This window comes from Ochotona curzoniae, unplaced genomic scaffold (assembly GCF_017591425.1).
Source record: "Ochotona curzoniae isolate NIBS_2020 unplaced genomic scaffold, NIBS_Ocur_1.0 scaffold_1852, whole genome shotgun sequence".
NCBI classification, from domain to species: Eukaryota; Metazoa; Chordata; class Mammalia; order Lagomorpha; family Ochotonidae; genus Ochotona; species Ochotona curzoniae.
Window position 1 is genome coordinate 33,407,457 of NW_024467087.1, and position 19,808 is coordinate 33,427,264.

At 39.3% G+C, this 19,808-nt stretch overlaps 1 protein-coding gene across 1 annotated transcript in view; it reads right to left on the reverse strand.

Moving 5' to 3' along the window:
• IL1RAPL2 (interleukin 1 receptor accessory protein like 2) overlaps positions 1–19,808 on the reverse strand; it is a 1,019,705-nt gene that overhangs the window by 24,878 nt on the left and 975,019 nt on the right. Inside the window, exon 7 of the mRNA XM_040999497.1 lies at positions 4,137–4,282. Within this exon, the coding sequence (XP_040855431.1) occupies positions 4,137–4,282 (146 nt within the window). The remainder of the gene's footprint in view (positions 1–4,136; positions 4,283–19,808) is intronic.

Sequence of the window (19,808 nt, forward strand, 5' to 3'; positions counted from 1 at the left end):
AATTCCTATTATTATTTCAACTAAAGTTTTTGCTAAAACAGCCAAATGGACTAAAGCAGAACTTGGTACTGCTATAATAAATTGATAATGTGATAGCAAATACTTTAAAAATGTGGAGACAACCTTGGGATTATGTGATGGGTAGAGGCTAGAAGAGTTTTGAGTATATTGACATGAAAAAGTGATTCTGGTGATGACTCAGAATGTGATGTGGGCTTTAAAGAAAAGCAATCAGTGTTCTTAGGGGTTCCCTAAGTGGCTCTGAATAGAATGTCAGAAATCTGTACCGTAAAGGACGTTGTGATGAGGTTTCAGGCAGAAATGAAGAATGGGCCATCACCAGATGGAAATCTGCCAGTGCCTGGATCTTGAACTTTCAGCCTCCAGAACTGAGAAATAAGTTTCTGTTATTTACATGTTATTCAGTCAAAGGTATGTTCTTACAGCAGCCTGAACAGACTAAGAAAGCTTCCTGTACAAATGTACAGTTGAGGGTCACAGTGGAGTAGTGTTGCTGGGAGTGAAGAGAGAGAGAGGTGGAGAGAGAACAAACCCATGGTATATCTCAGTTTTGTTCCAGAAATCAGAAATAATTACCATAATTTCTTTGGCTTAATTTTCATAGACTTGGCCCATCAAAGGAAATATTTTGAGTGAATATCTCTTCTGTTAGTTGCAGTTTCTGGAAAACAGCTCCTCAGAGAACAGAAGTGGTAGGTGCAGGTAGAAAATGCATCAAGTTAAGGGATGTCTTGTTTTGCAAAGCCTGACTGTTAATTGGCTATGTTAGATGTGAGTTTTAATTTACAAAAGGTCTTTTCCCTTAATGAAAAGATGAATCACATACTTCTCCATAATGATCTGTCAGGGTATACTAAATACACCCCATTTAAATGGCTGCTCCTTTATAGCAAGGGGTGTTTTCTGTACTCAATGTTTTGTTTAATATCCAGTTCTCATTTGAAACCAATTTCAATATCCATCTGGCCCCTGAGACATTTCAGTTTCCAAACTCTAACCTTTAAAGAAAAAATCTTGGGAAAGAGAAAATGAATTTAGGTGACTCACAGCAGATAGCAGTCAAGAGAAGATCACAGAGAAAGTCCCCTCTTCAGCACCTCACCCCACTGTGCTTTTTGCTATTTGATGAAACTTTTCATGCAACAAATATTTTGAGCCCTTATTTTTTATACACTATGGATATGGCAGTAAAAATCTCTGGTCTCATGGAGTTTACATACTTGTTGGGGAAAAAATGACAAGAAGTAAACCATGTAACATCATCTCAAGTAGTAAAGGATCCCTTTAAACACAAATAGAGCCAAGTTGGTGGGAAAATTAAGTTAAGTGCAATCTTATTCAATCAGAGTGGCCAAGGAAGGCCTATAGAGTAAGTTTAAACAGAGATGTATATGAGGGAAGGAGAGTTAGGAACAGCTGGGAATGGGTAGTCCAGTCAGAGGAAACAGCACATGGAAATGATCTGAGGTAGGACTGTGCTGAGTGAAGAGGAGATCTATAAATGGGGTTGGCGTATTTGATGCTTGAAACAGATTGTGGTAGCAAATGAAATCAGAACTAAGAACAGATTGTGCAGTGCCTCCATTGCAGATATTTAGGACTCCATTCTAAGTGTAACAGGGACAGTTTTGTGGTTGGGAGTGTTCTGATCATGAAAAAGGATTCAAAAGATTCTTCTATTTGTTATGGTGAGAAGAGACTGTGAGAGAACCAATGTGGGAGCATGGAGATCAGTTATGAAGCAATGGCAGTGAACCAAGCTGACTGCTGGTGGCTCAGATTATGGTGGGTTCCATGAAGGTAGGGGAAAATAGTTGGAGTATGGATAAGCCTTGGAAATAGAATGATAGTATTTGCAGATAGACAGGATATAGGAAATCAACAAGAAAAAGAAAAAATGAGAGATGACTTCAAAGACTTTGGCCTGAGCAATTGAAGGAAGGTGAAGGAACTGAAAGGAGAACTAACAGATGAGAGAAATTAGGAATCCCCTTTGGGGTACACTAATCTTAATGTATGTACTAGATCCCTAAGTGGTGATGCTGAATGGGCATGTTATGTAGCCAAATTTGCATTTAGGTAAAAAAAAATGTGGGCTAGAGACACACACTTGAGAGTTGTCAGCATACAAATGGTAGGGAGAAAGAGATAAACACTTAATGAAATTCCCTTGGAAGTATGCAGTGTGGTTCTGAATCCTTAGAACACAAATATTTAAGTATCAATACAAATGAGAATTAATATTGTCAGTGATTTATGACTTAAACAGATTTCCTTGTAGAAGCTATGGGAGGTAGTAGAGTACATCTTGGTTTCTAAAATTGGAGTTTTAGAAATTTTAAGTGCCACTGGTTGTTGCTTTCCTTGCTAGAGAGAATTGCATTTATTTTTCAAACTCAGGGCCATTTCTGTCTCCACTGGCAAATTTATTGGATTCTCACATTTTTTCCCCACAGTGGCTTTTTCCTTAGTAGTAACACTCTGTATTATTTGCAAAATTTTTGTTTGCCTTCTAATTGTCTCTGTATGCCTACTTCCCCAAAGACTCCAAGCTCCGTGAAGACTTGGGGATGCTTGCTTTATTCAGCACTCTATTCACCAGCTTCTAGCCCAGTGTTTCCCAACACTTGATCTCTTCATAATTAAAAAAAAAATCATTCATTTGGTAGAACTGGTTCTACATTGCCACTAGTAGCCAGACAATGCTCATGATGCTCAGGATACAGAGGCACAGTAGCATCAGACCCTGGCTGGGAGCATCTGTGAACCTCAAAGAAGACTTAGGTGATCAGGAGCCAAGTGATCCTTCCCATGAGGTATCTGGGCATGCTCAATGTCTGCTCTTTATTGAGATGGCCTAATGGTTCACCTTGTATACAGGAGGTAGATACGTTAACATGTTTAGGCATGCTGTGCTTTGTATTAGTTGTCTCAATATCATTTGAACCTCAAAGTCAATCTGAAAATGAGATAATCTTACTCTTACTTTAAAGATGAAGAGAGGGAAGTTCTGAAATTCTCATCAAACTAGTCTTACTGAGCCATGTAGTTGAAACTGGATCTCCTGACTTTACTTCCTATATTATGCTATTTTAAACTTAGATTCTTCTTTATTTTATGACAAAATTAAGTCCAATGGAGTAAGAAATTGTGCAAGAGTGATAAAAGAATTCTCAGAATCATGACACTTTCTTGTTTCTTCTAAAGCTGCTGCTTATACTCAAGTATTAAAGTTGACTGAAAAATAGAAATTCCTTCTTAGACAGAAGATATAACTAGTGACCTTGCTGATTGAGTCTGTTCTATTGCTTTATAGCCTGAGCAACAAGAGCACTGATTGAGAACATTTGTCCTCTGCACTTACAAAACCTTTGCCAAATGCGCACATACAGAAAGTATTTCGTCATTGCAGCAATCAAGGTTTGTGGCAAGTAAGAGCCAATTCAGAAGCTATTCTACTGCTGAGAGTGTTGCCCCCTCATCAGCTTCTATTGCCTTTATCTGCAAATTTAGATTTTTCTTTCTATAATATATAGCCCCCTCCAAATTTGGAAAATCCTATAGGGAAGACTCCCCCTAAATGTTAAGTCATTTTGAAATATAAGGACCTGTATAAGGTGTCCCAGGATCAGGTCATGTAATAAAATAGTTTATGATCTTCAAGATGATAATTATAAGAATGCAGCATTAATGAATTATTTTTATTTACTTTTCAGGTAGGAAATAAGAATCTTACTTTGCTTCTGATCCAAAATAATAGAATCTTTCATACTCTACCTCACAAACCCAAGAAGGCAAAATATGGAAAAAAATATTAAATGTTGGTATATATCAAGTTTCATGTAACCCTTTCAACCAAAGTTTAGTTCATCCCAATGGCTTAAATAAAAAAAAAAAGACACAGTACTTTGTTTCTCTTATGTATTTCCTAATCTTATCGAAGGTCATAGGCAGAATATGTTAATTTGCAGAGTAAGAGAGATAGTGGTCCTTAAGAAGACAAAAGGGTTAATGCAACTGTACACCAAGTGATAAAATAAGGCCAGAAAACAAATCTAACTTCAATAATTATTTTTAGGTAGATGCAACATAGTTGTCTTTGTAAAAAGAAATACCCTTCTTTCGCAGCAGAACACTGGCGTGCTTCCGTCCATTTCGGTTTTCTACATGGCAGGTGTAATTTGCTAGGTCAGCCTCCACCACCGAATCAAAGATGAGTGTTAATTCAACTTCTTTTTCTCCAAGATGCTCTTTCAGGAGTCTGAAATAAAGAGAGTATTCTTGATTGAATTAGCTTGATTTGGACAGAAAGCAGCTATGCAAGACCTCCAGATGGCTCTGAGGCTCAGGCAGGTTTCTGTTGGACCCAGACAGTCCAGCTGAGTTTATGTGCAGATGGAACCTTCAGCAAGAAAACACACGAAAAATTGACTTTTGGCCTGAAAGTCGGATGGGAAAGGAAAGAAGTGAGGAATTCACATACCAAAAAGAAATAGTAACATGGCACTAGGCTTTGATAACTAAAGGCAGCCATAATCTTGGCAAAAGGAAGAAACGCTGGGTTTCGTATTCTAAATCAAGTTTATTGAAAACAGATTGGATTTCTACACCATCATATGAGGGGAAATAATAGGTAACATGGGTTGATGATACAGGTTAGAGTTTTTGCAGTGGTGAGGTAAAGAGGTGGGAGATAGTTTTTGAAAATGGTTGCCTAAAAATACACAATATATGCTAATTAGACGTTTTTAAAAGTAAAATAATTTCCAGTGTACAGCACAGTGCATAAAGCCACTGCCTGCAATACCGTTGCAGGTGGGTGCTAGTTCGAGTTCTGGCTGATTCACATGTAATCTGATCTCTGCAAATGTAAGTGGGAAGGCAGAACAAGATGGTCCAAGTGCCTGGGCCCCTGTCACCCATGTGGGAGACCCAGATGGAGTTCCTGTTTACTGGCTTCAGGGTGGCTTAGAACTGGCTATTATGACCATTTGGGAAGTAAACTAGAAAATGGAAACTCCTCTTCCCTTCTCTTTCTGCAACTGTGCCTTTCAAATAGGTAAATAAATAACTTTTTAAAGAAATTTCAAAAGGCAGCTGCCTTATAAGAAGTGCACTAAAGGTGGATGATGGTTTCTAGCTATAAACATCATTGAGAGGTTGGCTTTCTGTATTTATCCTAACTGTTCATGAATAAGCCAGGTGCTCTTAGTCCCTAGTCCCCATAATGTTAGGCCCCTAGCTGTCCGAACTGATTTCTCCAGTCACTTTTCTCCATTTATTGGTCTCCCCTCCTCCCACTCCCTGGAGAAATCATGTTCTATGTGACATTGTCTCAGTCCTGCCTTTTGCTTTCTCAAATGAAGTGGCAAGGCCCTTGGATATCTAGGAACAGGTGTTCTTCAAAGGAGCTGGGTTGCCTGGATCCTTTCCTGAGGAGTCTGTCTGCCTCCTCCTCCTCCTTCTTCTTTTTTTTTTCTTGAGTGTTATAAGCTCACCAATGACCAGTCATCTCCTGAATACTCTGCTAACTTTTGCTTTTCATTCTTCTGCCTTTGGCTGAAGAACTCATATATCACATTGTATGTCTAACTAGTAGCAAGCCATCAGTTAAATTCTGGGTTAGGTTTTTAAACACATAGATTTGTAAGTTGGAAATATTTTAGATGGAAAACTGAGGAACTGGAAATAATTCTTATCTTTGTTTTGGACACATGGCTATAAATCTAGATTTTGCCTGTCAGCTTTACTGTCCTCAAGAATAAGGTTTGGGGTAAAAAACCAACAAAACAAAACAACAACAACTCTAAAACGTTGCCCAGAGAAAGCCGAGTTCTCATTACAAGCCTCCCACTTGGAAGCTCATGCAAGTCATCACAAAGTCATTAATTCAATGGTGCATTAATTTCACTCATGTTTAAATCGGCTGGGGGCGATTATAATAACCACTATGCTTACCTCATCTTTGTTGTGACAGTTACTTGGATTAAAATGACTCCCAAAGTCAATAGCACTATGCACATGCAAGATAATATTATTTAACACAAATATTTCATTATATAAAGGTAGACTGTTTATATTTTGGTGCCTCTCAAAATATTAGCGTTTACTTCTATTGACACTAAAAATCAGATTGGCTTAATTTGGCTCCTGTTGGAGAGAATCAAAAGGATTGAAAGTTGGCCTGGTAGAAGGGAGTTTTTAGAATCTGAGAGTCTCTTGTGCTGAAATCTGAAGCCCAGATTATATCCCAAATAGACAAACTTTTAAAATTAACCCTATTTTTGTTCCCTTCCAACACTATGTATACCAGAGAGTTGAAAACACTGGCACTTGTAGCGCAAATAAGCCTTCTTTTGCTCTGTACATCTACGTACCATCAGTAATCAGACAGGTTTCAGAATTTTAATAACTAATTTTTTGAGATCATGTCTTAACCTATTTATTGTTTTTCTTCTTGATTAAAACTGCAATTTTTTCTCTCTTGTTCGCTCACTGGTTCATGCACTCCCAACATGTAAACTAGCAAAAACAAAACAAAACAAAATAAAACAACAACAACAAAAACACCACAGATTACTATCTTTCTGCTATGCATTGACTTTTGGCTCTTTCTGCTTTCTGCTATGGGTAAATCGCAGCACAGTGAATTTTTAGTTTTGTGTAACCTGCTGTGGAAGAACCCCCTGTTCCAGGAGCTGCTCGGGCACCACAAATTCAGTTTGATTTAAAGCTTCATGTGGAGGGCAGCCAAAGCCTCTGCCAGGCACGGGGCGGAAAGCTGATCCTGAGCCTTCTGACCAACACTTTCCCTCTTCATTTCTAGTGCAGTTTCCAAAAACAGCTCTTCACCGGCTGCAGAAAGAATCTGGAGCAAGGATTTGAAAAATGATCCTGTGTCCATCTAATAATATATATGAGGTGTCTTAATTATCAGCTCTTAAAAATCTACAGATGACTTGCTTTTTTGGAATTGAAGAACAGATTGGTATTTATGCCTAGAAATCACCAAGCAGTGCATTCCTATTCCTAATGTCCTAAAACATATTTATTTAACACAGTTTTTTTTTTTTTTTTTGCTGATCCCTAGTATGTGCCAAGTTTTGGTTGGTTGGTTTATCTATCTATCTATCTTTTAAAATATCTCCCTGTTTTTTCTTTTTTTTCTTTTCTTTTTTTTCCCTTTTTTTTTTTTTTTTTTTTTTGAGAGACACCCAGAGAGAGAGAGAGAGAGCTCCCATCTGCTGGTCTACTCCCCAAATGCCTTCAACAGCTGGGGCTAGCCAGGAAATCTATCTGAGTCTCTTCCATGGGTTTTAGGGACACAAGTACTTGAGCCATCACCTGCTGCCTTCCAGGGTACATATTAGGAGACAACTGAAATAGGGAGCAGAGCTGGGACTGAAAATCAGACACTTTCATGTGGGGTATCTTAACTGTGAGGCCAAATGGCTATCTTGGTCTAAATACTTGATGTAAGAGAAATACAAACATTAAAAAACCTGCCCCTACTCCTATTAAGTTTTAAATTTTCAAGGAGGATATTAAACCTACAAAAAACCATACAAATAATGAGGCAAAACAGAGTGGTAGATTCATGCTTTCAATAAATTACCTTTTAAAGGGGAGAACTAATATTGGCTTACATTGCTAGAAAAGGCTTGGGGGAAAAAAACCTGGTTGGGCAAAATGAAGAAGGGCATGTTTTCCAGAGTAGGTCTTTGCAGATGATGTTAAAGAGACATACTGGTGTGACTAGTTTCTGAACGGAGGATACAGGGCAGAGAATCCTGGAGTACGTGCATGTATTTTTTTCCCCAAATACATTCTTTCATAGTTTTAATTATTTCATTTATATAAAATGAACAAATTCATATAATTTTGCAGATTTCACAGCCTTCACATATTTCACAGTACAGATTCAGCAGCATAGTGACAGTGCCCACCCTACCCGTTCTCCCTTCTCCTTCCTTATTTACTTATTTGTTTGTGCCTTTATGTATTTGTTTTTAGAATGGGATACTTTAAGTTCACGTTACAATTACAAACTCTGTTAAGTAAAGAATCAAATAAAAAGCAAGTAGAACAAAAACACCATTCAGGATTGTAGACAAAGACTGTAAACAATAATAAAATCTCAGAATTTTAAATGATCTCATAACTATCTCATTTATCCCATTCCAAGGTCTAACCTTTCTCTTTTTTTGTGTTGGTAACAACCACAGGTATTTTGAATTCTTAAAATTATTAACTTTTTAAGCAACTTTATTGAGGCACAACTGATATAAAATACTACACACATTAATGTATGTAAGTTTTAAGATATTTATTTATTTGAAAGGTAGAATTCCTGTGTGAGAAGGAAGGGAGTGGGGAGAGGAGGAAATTGGAGAAGAACAAAGGGGAGGAGAAGGGAAGGAAAGGATATCTTGCACTCACTGGTTCACTCCCCAGTTGGCCATCAAATCCCAGGGCTGGACAAGGCTAAAGAGAGCAGACAGGAAATCCAAATGGGACTCTGATATGAGTGGCAGGAGCCATCTTCCACTGCTTTCCCAGGTATATTACCAGGGAGCTGGATCAGAAGCGAAGCAGCTGGGACTCAAAATGGCACCCATAGGGATGCTGCTATTGCAGGTGGTGACAATCTTTTGTGACACAATACTGACCTCCAATGCACGCAATTTGAAAACTTTAGACATATGCTATACATCCCCGGTTGTGGTAAACCGGTGGTATAAAGATGGGACACTGAACACTGGAAAAATAAAAAATAATCAATTCAGGTGACTAAAATCAATATCTTCAAAAGTTTTTATTCAGTTAGGATGTATAATTAAAAAGTTATACCAGGGGCAAGTAGGATGCATAGTAATTCAGTCACCAATTGAGATACCTGCAGCCCATATGGCAGTCCCTGGTGTGAGCCTTGGCTCCCACATTTCTGATCCAGTGTCTTATTTATTCTCATTCTGGGAGGTGGCAGATGATAACTGAAGTACTTGCGTCCCAGCAATCCACATGGAAGACCACATGGAGTTTCCTAGCTTTGGCTTGGCTCAGCATAGGCTTTTGTAGAAATTTGGGAAGTAAATCAGCACATAGAAGATCTCTATTCTCTCTTTTTCCTTGCCTTTCAAATAAAATGCAAACAAACACAATTTTAAAAAAGTAATATAGAATTACTTTGGCAATTATCATTCCATTCTCACAAGGAGCAAACATTTTAATAAATACGAAATTATGAACTCCCAGATGCACCAGAGAATTGAACTCACAGGCCATATTCTCCCTCCACTCTGGCCATAAATTTGAAAGCTGGACAAATAGTAAGAATCACAGTGTGCTGAGATCAGAATCCCAGGAGCAGGAGCAGGAGCCAGTACCAGTAAGAACACTTAAATTATAATTGACAAATTACTGGACGCCCATTATGGACTAGTTTGAAGGTTTAAGATTCTATGGCACCAAATTACAGGGGTAACCCACACTTTTATGAGTTTTGCCTACAGGAGTACTACCAGGTTCTCAGTGTGAAGCCTGAAGAAAGGTTCCATTATGTTTCTGGAAGGGGAAAGGGAAAAAAATAACCATTTTAAAATGAATTCAGTGCACTGTGTTCTGCTAAATAGCCTGGCCTCAAGGGATACTATTTTGTCTGAGCCTAAACACTGGGGCTTCATCACTACCTAATCCACTGGGGGGAGAAAGTGAATAGAGAGCTCCAAACCCCTCACAGTCCTGTCTCCTAATGGAGACAGGAAGCTGAGAAACACTTAGCAGTACCAGTACACAAGGACAGGCTGACTAAACAACCGAAATATCATCACACACTTACAGGATGTTGATCTGCACATTAGGTTCCACTAGGATAATAACATTTTGTTTACTCTATAAAATTTTACTTTAGAATAGTTTCACATGTGCAAAACAAACCCCAAAAAACTGTGACGTAGTAACCCAAAGAGTTCTTGTGTACCTCTCCTCTCAGTTCTCCTTGTAACATTTCACATCAATATCCTTGTCATATTATTAATGAACCACACCCAGTTTCCCCAATTTAGTCTTACCCAAATTCCTTTGATCCTCTTGGCTTTCTAGCCTTTAGTAATTACATTTTGTATTCAGATTGAGCTGGGTTTTTTTGTTTTTTTTTTTGGGGGGGGTCCCTCATATAAGGGAAAACATGTGGTATTTATCTTTCTGTGTCTGGCTTATTTCACTCAACATGATGTCCTCCAGTGCTAACCATTTTGTTGCAAATGTCTTCTCTAGAGTTGAATAATGTGAATAGTATTTCAGTATGTACATATGTAATGTGTATATGTATGTATCTGAAACAAAGACTGTTTAAAAGAAAAATTGCCATACACACATGACATATATACATATATCTCATACTTTATCCATTCATCTGATGAAAGACACCTTATTTAATTTCATATTTTGGCTATTGTGAACAGTGTTGCTATGAATACAGTGAAATAGTTACCTGTTTTAGCTGTAAGAATTGTACAGCTTAAGGAAATCCTAGGAAATTGAGAAAAAAAAAAAAAAAGGCCAGTAGAGGAGATTTAGCCTCTGGTATCACTACAGCAAATATTAAACACAGCTTATCTCTTAAAACCATAAAGATAAGATCTCATGCTAAAGAGCTATTTATGTTTGTTTTCACTAACACATCCTTGCTTACATCCAATAAAAAAATTACAAGGCAGGTTAAAAACGAACCAAAGAACCAAACACAAAAACACAAAAGCTTCCACGGTTTGAAGAGACAAGACATGAAGCAGAACTAGATTCAAGTAGCAGAAATTTTTTGAAATTCTCAGACTGTACAAAAATAATCATTAATGTGTTAAGTCCTCTAATCAAAGAATGGAAAGCATGCAGCAACATATGATAATCTATTGATTATCTAATAATCTGATAACTATAATCCATAGAGATTTAAACACTAACAATGAAAATCATATGCTATAGGGGCTGGTTATGTGGCACAGGAAGTTAAACCACAACCTGTGTTGTTAGTATTCCATTGGAACTCAGGCTTGAGTCCTAGTTATTTCACTTCTGGCCCAGCTCACTGGGAAAGCAGTGGAAAATTGCTAGAGTATTTCAGTCCTTGTCAGCCATATGGGAGACTTGGATGCAGTTCCAGGGTCCTGACTTTGTTCTGGCTTAAAAGTGGCCATTGCGGCCATTTCCCGCGGATGGAAGATCACTATCTGCCTCTGTGTGTGTTCTTCCCCCTTTCATGTCACTTAAGTCTTTCAAATAAATAAATAAAACCTTTTAAAAAAGAAAATAAAATGCTACAGATTAAAACACTATGCAGAAATGAGGACTGCCTCTGATGGGCTTATCAAGAGATGGATACAGCCAAATATTTAGTGATCTTGAAGATATGTCAACACAAGCCTTCAGAACTGAAATAGAAAAAGAATAAAATTGCATTAGCAAAATATCAAAGAATGGAGGGATAGCTACAGAAGGAGTAAAATACATGACATATAAGTATAAGAAAGAAAGATGCATGAGAATTTTGAAAAATAATCAGAGTTTGGGGAAACTCAAAAACCATGGAGAAGAAAAAAATAACACTATGGCATGCCATACTCAAATCGCAAAAAAAAAAAAAAATCACAAACAAAAAATATTGAAAGATGACTGAGGGGGAAAAACACCTTACCAACAAAGAAACAGGAATGAGAAATACATCATATTAGTTTTTAGAAATAATGCGAAAAAGGGAAGTGAAGTATTTAAGGTGTTGGGAGATATCAATCAACAATCTAGAATGCTGTATCTAGCTAAATTATCCTTCAAAGGCGAATAAAAATTACAATCCCCCTTAAACAAACAAAAACTCAGAGATATTGTAACTAACAGACCTGTCTTAGCAAAAGTGTTGAAAGATCTTCAAAGAACATGAAAATAATATGTGTCAGAAGGTTGGACAAAACAAAGTAAGAATGTAGAACAGGAACAAATGAGGATAAAATAAAATCTATTTCTCTTACATTTAATTGATCTCACAGTCAACAGTTTGTTTAAAATCATTGCAATGTCACAAGGAACAGAATGGAGGGATTGGATGTGCCTTGTTACATGTTATCAGAAATGGTATAGTGTTACTTTAAAGCAGATTTGGATGAGTTATAAATGTAAATGACAAACTACACTGTTACCACTAATATTCCAACTATAACTGATATGTGAAGAAAAAAGAGGAAAAATAATAAAACATCCCTCATTAAAATCAGAGAAAGCAAAATAAAGAATGATCACAAGAAAGAACAAGAGCAAGGAATGGATACCTGATTGAAATATGATAACTATTTCACTATGTTAATAATCACTTTAGATGAGAATGGTTGAATTAAGTAATTTAAAAGAGGATTTTCAAAGTGATTGAAAAACCAAGCCTTAAGATCTGGCAATGCTACAGTAGGTTAAGCCACTGCTTGTGATGTCAGCATCCTGTATATTGGAGCACCTGTTTTCTTTCCAGTTGCTTTGCTTCCATTCTAGCTTTTTGCTAATGCGCATGGGAAATAGGGGAAGATGGCCCAAGTACTTAAGCTCTTGCCACTCATGTGGGATCTCTGGCTAGAGTCCCAGTTCCCTGTATTTGGGCTGCCCTAGCACTGGTTCTTGCAGCCATTTGGGGATTGAACCAGTAGATGGAAGCTCTCTCTCTGCCTTCCCCTCCCTCCCTTCCTCCCTCCCTCTCTCCCTCCTCTTTCTTCCTTCACTGCTAGAAGCAGAAACAGGATATGTGAGACAAAACACATTAGAAGTATAAAGAGAAATATATTGGCAAGTAATATAGTTGGAGACTTTACTTTCCTATTGGTAATACACAGATCCAGGAGGCAGAATATCTGTAAGCATATAGCTGATCTGATCAGTATCACCAATAATTAAGATTTAATTGATATTTATAGAATATTGCATTGAGCAATGGCAGAATACATATTTTTCTCAGGCTCACACAGAACCATCACCAAACCAGATCAATTGTGGGCCATTTTTGAGGTTTGGGATTATACTGTGTATAATACCTGTACCTTAACACATTTAAAAGCATAGGTATTAGACACAGTACAATCCCAAACCTCAACAAAATTGGACTAGAAACACTAACAAGAAGATAGCCATAATTATTTTTAAAGATTTATTTATTTATTTATTTGAGAGGCAGAATGGCAGAGAGAAAGGGAAAGAGGAAGGGAGGGAGAAGGAAACGGAGAGCGAAAAAGAGAGGGAGGAAGGGAGAGGAAGAGGGAGGGGGAGAGGGGGAGCGAAGGAGAGAGAGAGAGAGAGAATCTTTTACCCATTGGTTCACTTAACAAATGGCTTAATTGGCTGGAGTTAGGCTGATCTGAAGCAGGAGCCAGGAATTTCTTCTGGGCTTCTGACATGGTTCCAGGAGCCCAAGGTCTTGGGACATTTACTGCTTTTCCAAGTGCATTAGCTGGGAGCTGGATCAGAAGTGAGGCAGCTGAAACAGTACCTGCTGGTTGCTGGCACCTCAGATGGTAGTTTTATTTGCTATGCCACCATGCTGGCCCCTAACTACAACTATTTGGAGAATAAACAATACATGTCTAACTGACATGTAAGTCAAAGAAGGAATTTCATGAGAAATTCAAACACATTGGGAAATAAAATGAAAATTAAACTTAAAATTTGCCATGTACAACAAAAGCTGTGCTTGCAGGGAAATTGATAGCAGCACATTCATCTATTTGAAAAGATTATTAAAGTCAATAAGTTAAGCATTCTCCTTAGGAAAATAGGAATCAGAAAGAAATGTAATCCAAAGTAAAAAAGAGCAAAGAAATAAAAAATAAGACCAGAAACAAATGAACAGGGAAGCAACAGATAATATCAATAAAATCCTAAGCTACTCGCTTTGAAACAAATAGTAAGATTAATGAGCCTGTAGTCAGAGTCAAGGAAAAAAGAAAAAAGGCACAAATCATTAAATTATAAAATACAGGAATCAAAGAGAGGTTTCAACTCCTGAAACTATGGACACTTTATCAATATTTATAAAATGAGTTACTGAATTTTTTATTGGGATTGTGTTAAATCTGTGCAGCAAAGACACATTCACGCTAAAATCTTTCTGCAAATCAGAAATAGAATGGAAATAACATCTACAAGAGAGTTATAGGTAACTTCATCCATCATGGCGACAAACTGAATGCTTGCATTCTAAGCTCATGAGGAAGACCTGGATTCAGTTCTAGGCTCCTGCCTTCAGTCTGATTGAGCCCCAGCTAATTCCCTCCCTAACAAATAAATAATATAATTATAAATCTGATTTCATTCAAATTTAAAACATCTGTTCTGTAAAATAGTTAAGAATGGAAAGACAAGTCACAGAATGGGTGAAAATATATGCAAAATACAACAACTGTTAAAGGGCTGGGTTATAAAAATATACATTTTCTTAACAGTCAACAGTGTTGCCAGCCATATCTGTATGTACTGGCTACATGCCGTACCCAAAATGGCGCCGGCCAGAGAAGCCACATCTTGGTGTTTGGTGCAGAGTCACGTAGCCTTCGCAGTACTGCGCAGGCGCCTAGCGCATGCGCAGTGAGCTGCGGCGCGGCAGGCACGTAAACACTGGGACTGACGAATCCAGTCGCCCAGAACCCTGCGTAATCATGACGCCGACCTATCATCGGCGGAGGCGGGGCCAGACAGCACATAAGAGCAGACAGACTGCCGGGATCTGGGCCTCTTTCCGCTTCATGTTACTGTGCACAATAAATTTTACCGCAGAAGGCTTCGCTCGCGTCTGCGTCTTATTGCTGGGCGGTAAGATACGTGGGCGCGACAACTGGTGCCGGGAACCCGGGACTTGGAGGGGGCCTCCCGTTTTGAACGGGACGAAGTCAGAACTGCGGCCAAAAGACAGGTAAGGAGCTCTGAGAGGGAGAACTTTCGGGTGACTAGGAGCATAAATCGGAGGTATAGGAACCACCGCTTCTGGTTATAGACATGGGCGCACAAGTCTCTCTGGTGAAATTTTTGCAGATGGTTTATGCCCCCCATAAGGGAGCGGTCAGAGAGAGTGACGAAGCCCTTCAGTCTGCCCAGGATAGTCTCTCAGAAACAGAGCGGGAGAGGAGAACCGGTTTGAAGCAAAAAATAAAGGTGAAATTGAAAGCAGTATCTTCCTCATCAAGTTCGGAGACTTCCGACGCTGAGGAAGGGTACAAGTGGGATAGGCGCTTAGAACGTAAACCTGCAGGAATCAGATGAGGATTAGAAAAGGAGAAGAAAGATAATGGCGGTGCTACTGCGCCGGCCACGCGCGGCCCATGGCCTCAGGACTCTGGAGCCATTTCATCAATGGCTCCTCCTCCTGTGACGCCATCTGCCCCGCCCATGAGTTATGGTGCCGGCTCTTCCTTCATCGATGCAGCCGCGCGCCGGGAACTTCAAAATATGTTCCCCGTCTTAGAAGAAGAAAGGGAAAGAGTTTACAGACAGGTAGATGCAGCATTAGTGCGAGAATTGGCCATGTCTGTAAAGCAATATGGTCTTCATGCCAATTACACTTTGTCCCTGTTAGAACGTATGGGGGGAATGAATATGACTCCCTCTGATTGGCAATTTGTGGTGAAGGCTGTTCTCCCTAATATAGGATCATATCTAAATTGGAAGAGCCTATGGCAAGAGCTTTTGGCTGAGACCGCCCGGGCAAACCAACAGCGCGGCGGTGATGCTTTGACCTGGACTTATAATATGCTTTCTGGACAAGGCCAATACTCTGATGATCAAAATAGATATCCATGGCCAGTGTATACCCAAATCTCTGCTGCAGCTATAAAGGCATGGAAGGCCCTTTCACTTAAAGGGCAAGAGAAACTGGGCATTACACAGGTTAAGCAGGAGCCAGATGAGCCCTTTGGTGATTTTGTGGCACGTGTAATGCAGAAAATGAGTGTCAAATTAGTGACTGGCATTCCTTATAATCCACAAGGTCAGGGAATAATCGAACGTGCTCATCGCTCTATTAAGGAATTATTGCAAAAACAAAAAAACACCTGGGAATCACTTGGCCTCGCCAGTCAGAGCCCTCGGGCCACTCTAGCCCTGGCTCTTTTCACCATCAATTTTTTACAGCTGGATGAGAAAGGCCTCAGTGCTGCAGATCGTCATTCCCTTAACACGGCGCAAGAGCAATCTTGGGTCAAGTGGAAGGATGTTCTGGAGTCCAAATGGAAGGGCCCAGACCCAGTTATTAGGCAGGCTCGAGGAGCCATTTGTGTGTTTCCACAGGACGCCCCAGTTCCAGTTTGGGTTCCAGCTCGATTGACTCGTTCCTGTCCATCACCGCCTTCTGACGTTTCTGCAACTGCTGGAGCGCTTGCACGAGGATCTGACTTGGGGAGGATTCATGCAGACCCGCAATCAGAAACTCCTCCTACAATCCCACAGGACAATGGTGCCCCGCCCAGTGCAAACACGGCTGATGGTGCAACTAATGGTCTGTATGGCGCTTGTGAGGACCGTGATTGCTGAGCCACGATGAGGAGTTTTGAGTGTTTTTCCATGACCCTTACCGGTCGCCCACTCAGCCCGAGTGTTTCCTTGATTTTTTCTTCTTTGGATTTGCCTTTTCTCCCTTATGATGATATTAAGGAGAATGTGAGTAATTTTTTATTCTCCCTACAGGACACGCTTTGTTTTCAAGCGTCTCCTGAGAATTTTAGTGTCAAGGTTTATGTGTTATTCCTTTTCAAAATGTTTCAACGGCTGCTAATCTTTCTTGCCAGCTTTCTTCCTATCTTTTAGGAAATTGGACGAGAAAATTTGATATTTTACAGTCGGAGTTGAGAATTGCCATTGTCCAGATTAATTCTACACGGGTGGATCCTGTAGTTGCTGAAACCCTGACTACTTGGATTGGAACATCACTTCCCATATTAAAGAGTGGGTGGGAGTGGTTGTGCTGATTCTGCTCTTATGTGCAGGCTGTGCCTTATGCCTTTTTTGCCTGTGTCATCTGAGACACCGCGCTCAGCGAGATTGTGTGGCAATACATCAAGCCCTACTAGCCATGCAGTATGGTGACTCCCCCATGGTATGGTTGAGCATGCTTCAACAGGCTTAGTTAAGAGCATGGACATCATGGCTCCTGCACCTCAGGTCATTATGGCATTGCACTGAGTTCGAGCATGATGCATAATGCACCTGACTAGCCCTTGCACCTCGCAGGACTTATCCATTGCACGCGAGAGGGTAGTCAATCTTATAACTAACTTGTCGAGACATTGCTCTTTACAACCACCACGGTTGTAGCCCATGACGGGTAAGATAGACCCAGACAATTATCGGTCTAAGACAGGGACTACGTCAAGCCACGCAGCCTCCCTATGACGGATCGTGCGCCTTGAGTCTACAACCTAAGACAGGCCCATACCAGCTTATTTTTCTATTGTATAAGAAAGAGGGAGATGTTGCCAGCCATATCTGTATGTACTGGCTACATGCCGTACCCAAAATGGCGCCGGCCAGAGAAGCCACATCTTGGTGTTTGGTGCAGAGTCACGTAGCCTTCGCAGTACTGCGCAGGCGCCTAGCGCATGCGCAGTGAGCTGCGGCGCGGCAGGCACGTAAACACTGGGACTGACGAATCCAGTCGCCCAGAACCCTGCGTAATCATGACGCCGACCTATCATCGGCGGAGGCGGGGCCAGACAGCACATAAGAGCAGACAGACTGCCGGGATCTGGGCCTCTTTCCGCTTCATGTTACTGTGCACAATAAATTTTACCGCAGAAGGCTTCGCTCGCGTCTGCGTCTTATTGCTGGGTGGTAAGATACGTGGGCGCGACACAACAGTAAGAAAATTAACAAAAAATTAAATAATTGACCAAAAGGTCAAAAACAGACACCTCATCAAAGATATCCAGTTAGCAAATAACCAGCTGAGTGTATGCTCAACTTTATATTTCCTTAAGGAATTTTAAATGAAGGTAATAAGATACACTAAGTACTTATGACAATGGCTAAAATCCAATACGATGAAAACAGCAAGTGTTGGCAAGAACATAGAGCAGCAAGAATTCTCATTTGCTGTTGGTAGGGATGCAAATTGCTTTTGTTACTTTAAAAGGTACTTTATTAGTTTCTTAAAAGCTAAAATATGCTCTATCAGCCAATTATAATTTTTATTTACACAAAAACCTGTATCCAAGCCTGTGTTGAAAATTACCAATTTGCCTGTCTATCTAGTCAGCTAGCTGGCTATCATCTATTATCTTTTATTTATTTATTTGAAAGAGTATCAGTGAGAAACAGAGAGATCTCCAATGCATTAGTTCAAACTCCTGTAAAAATCAGGATTGCAACAGGTCTGTGTCAGAACTCAGTAACTCAGTCCAGGTTTCCCATGGGGGTGGCAGGGATACACTATTTGAGCCATCTCCTGATGCCTCTCAGCATGCTCATTAGCAAGAATCCAGAACCAGAGCAGAGTCAGAACTCAAACCCAGCTATTCAACTATAAGAAGTAGACATCCCAAGTAGCAGTTTAATAACTAGCCCAAATAATCACATGCACTGGTGTTGATAGCAGCTTTAATCTTAATTATCAAATTTTGGAAGCAACCAAGATATAATCAAATAGATGAATCGATAAACAACTCTGCTACATCTAGATAGTGAAATATTATCCAGTGATAAATGAAATGAATTTTAAGACTGAAAAACACATGGAAGAACCTTAAGTGCACATTATTAAAAGAAAAGATGCCAGTCTTAAAAAGCTACAAACTATATAATCCCAACAATATGACTTTTAGGAAAGAGCAAAACTAGAGATAGTTAAAAGATCAGAGTTAGGGTGGGGAATCATGAGCAAGCTGAACATAGCAGATTTTCAGGACATTGAAAATATTCTGTTTAATAGTGTTACAGTAAACAAATGATATATATTTGTCAAAAGTCCACAGAATTGTATGCCACAAATGGCAAAGCCTATTGTCAACTTTGGACATCATGTTATTGTATTGCACTAGTAGTAAATACATCTGTTTTAACAAAGGTGCCATGCTAATGTGAGGTGGTAGTGATAGCCAAAACCAGGAAGAAATGCGAAGAGAGTATATAGAAACTCTCTACTTTTTGTTCCAATTTATTTGTTTAATTGAAGGATAGAGTGAGATCCCATCCACTGGTTCTCTCTCCAAAGACATCTAACAGCTGGGATTTAACTAGGTGAAATATGGAAGATGGGAACTCGATTCTGGGATCCCACACAAGTAGCAGAAACATAAGAACTGAGCCATTGTAAAAAAGTGAGAATTAAAAATGAGATTTTTAATCCAGGTACTCTGATGTGTGATGTGGATGTTCCAAAGGATAGCTTAAATGCTAGGGTAATGGCCTTTCATTTTTTTTTTTTTTGTCGCAAAACATATAACATATTTATCCTCTTACCCGCTGAACTTAATTACAAACTTAACACTGATGTGAACAATTTCCATTCCAAAATAAATAATAAATAAATTATTCTTCAAAAAAGAATAATTTTTAGAAAACGCTCAGAATAATTCTTTTCAGAAAGCATCATACTAGAACTACTTATTTGTGCATTTTTAGCCTTAATTTGTGGATTATCATCAATGATCACAATGGTGGCAATTAGATATCATGGAAACTTGATAAAATCATATAACAAATGAATGCATCTAAGAAGCAATGTGTCTTGGCTGTATGGGCACTGGAAGCTGCCAATGCCATGCAGAGGGAAT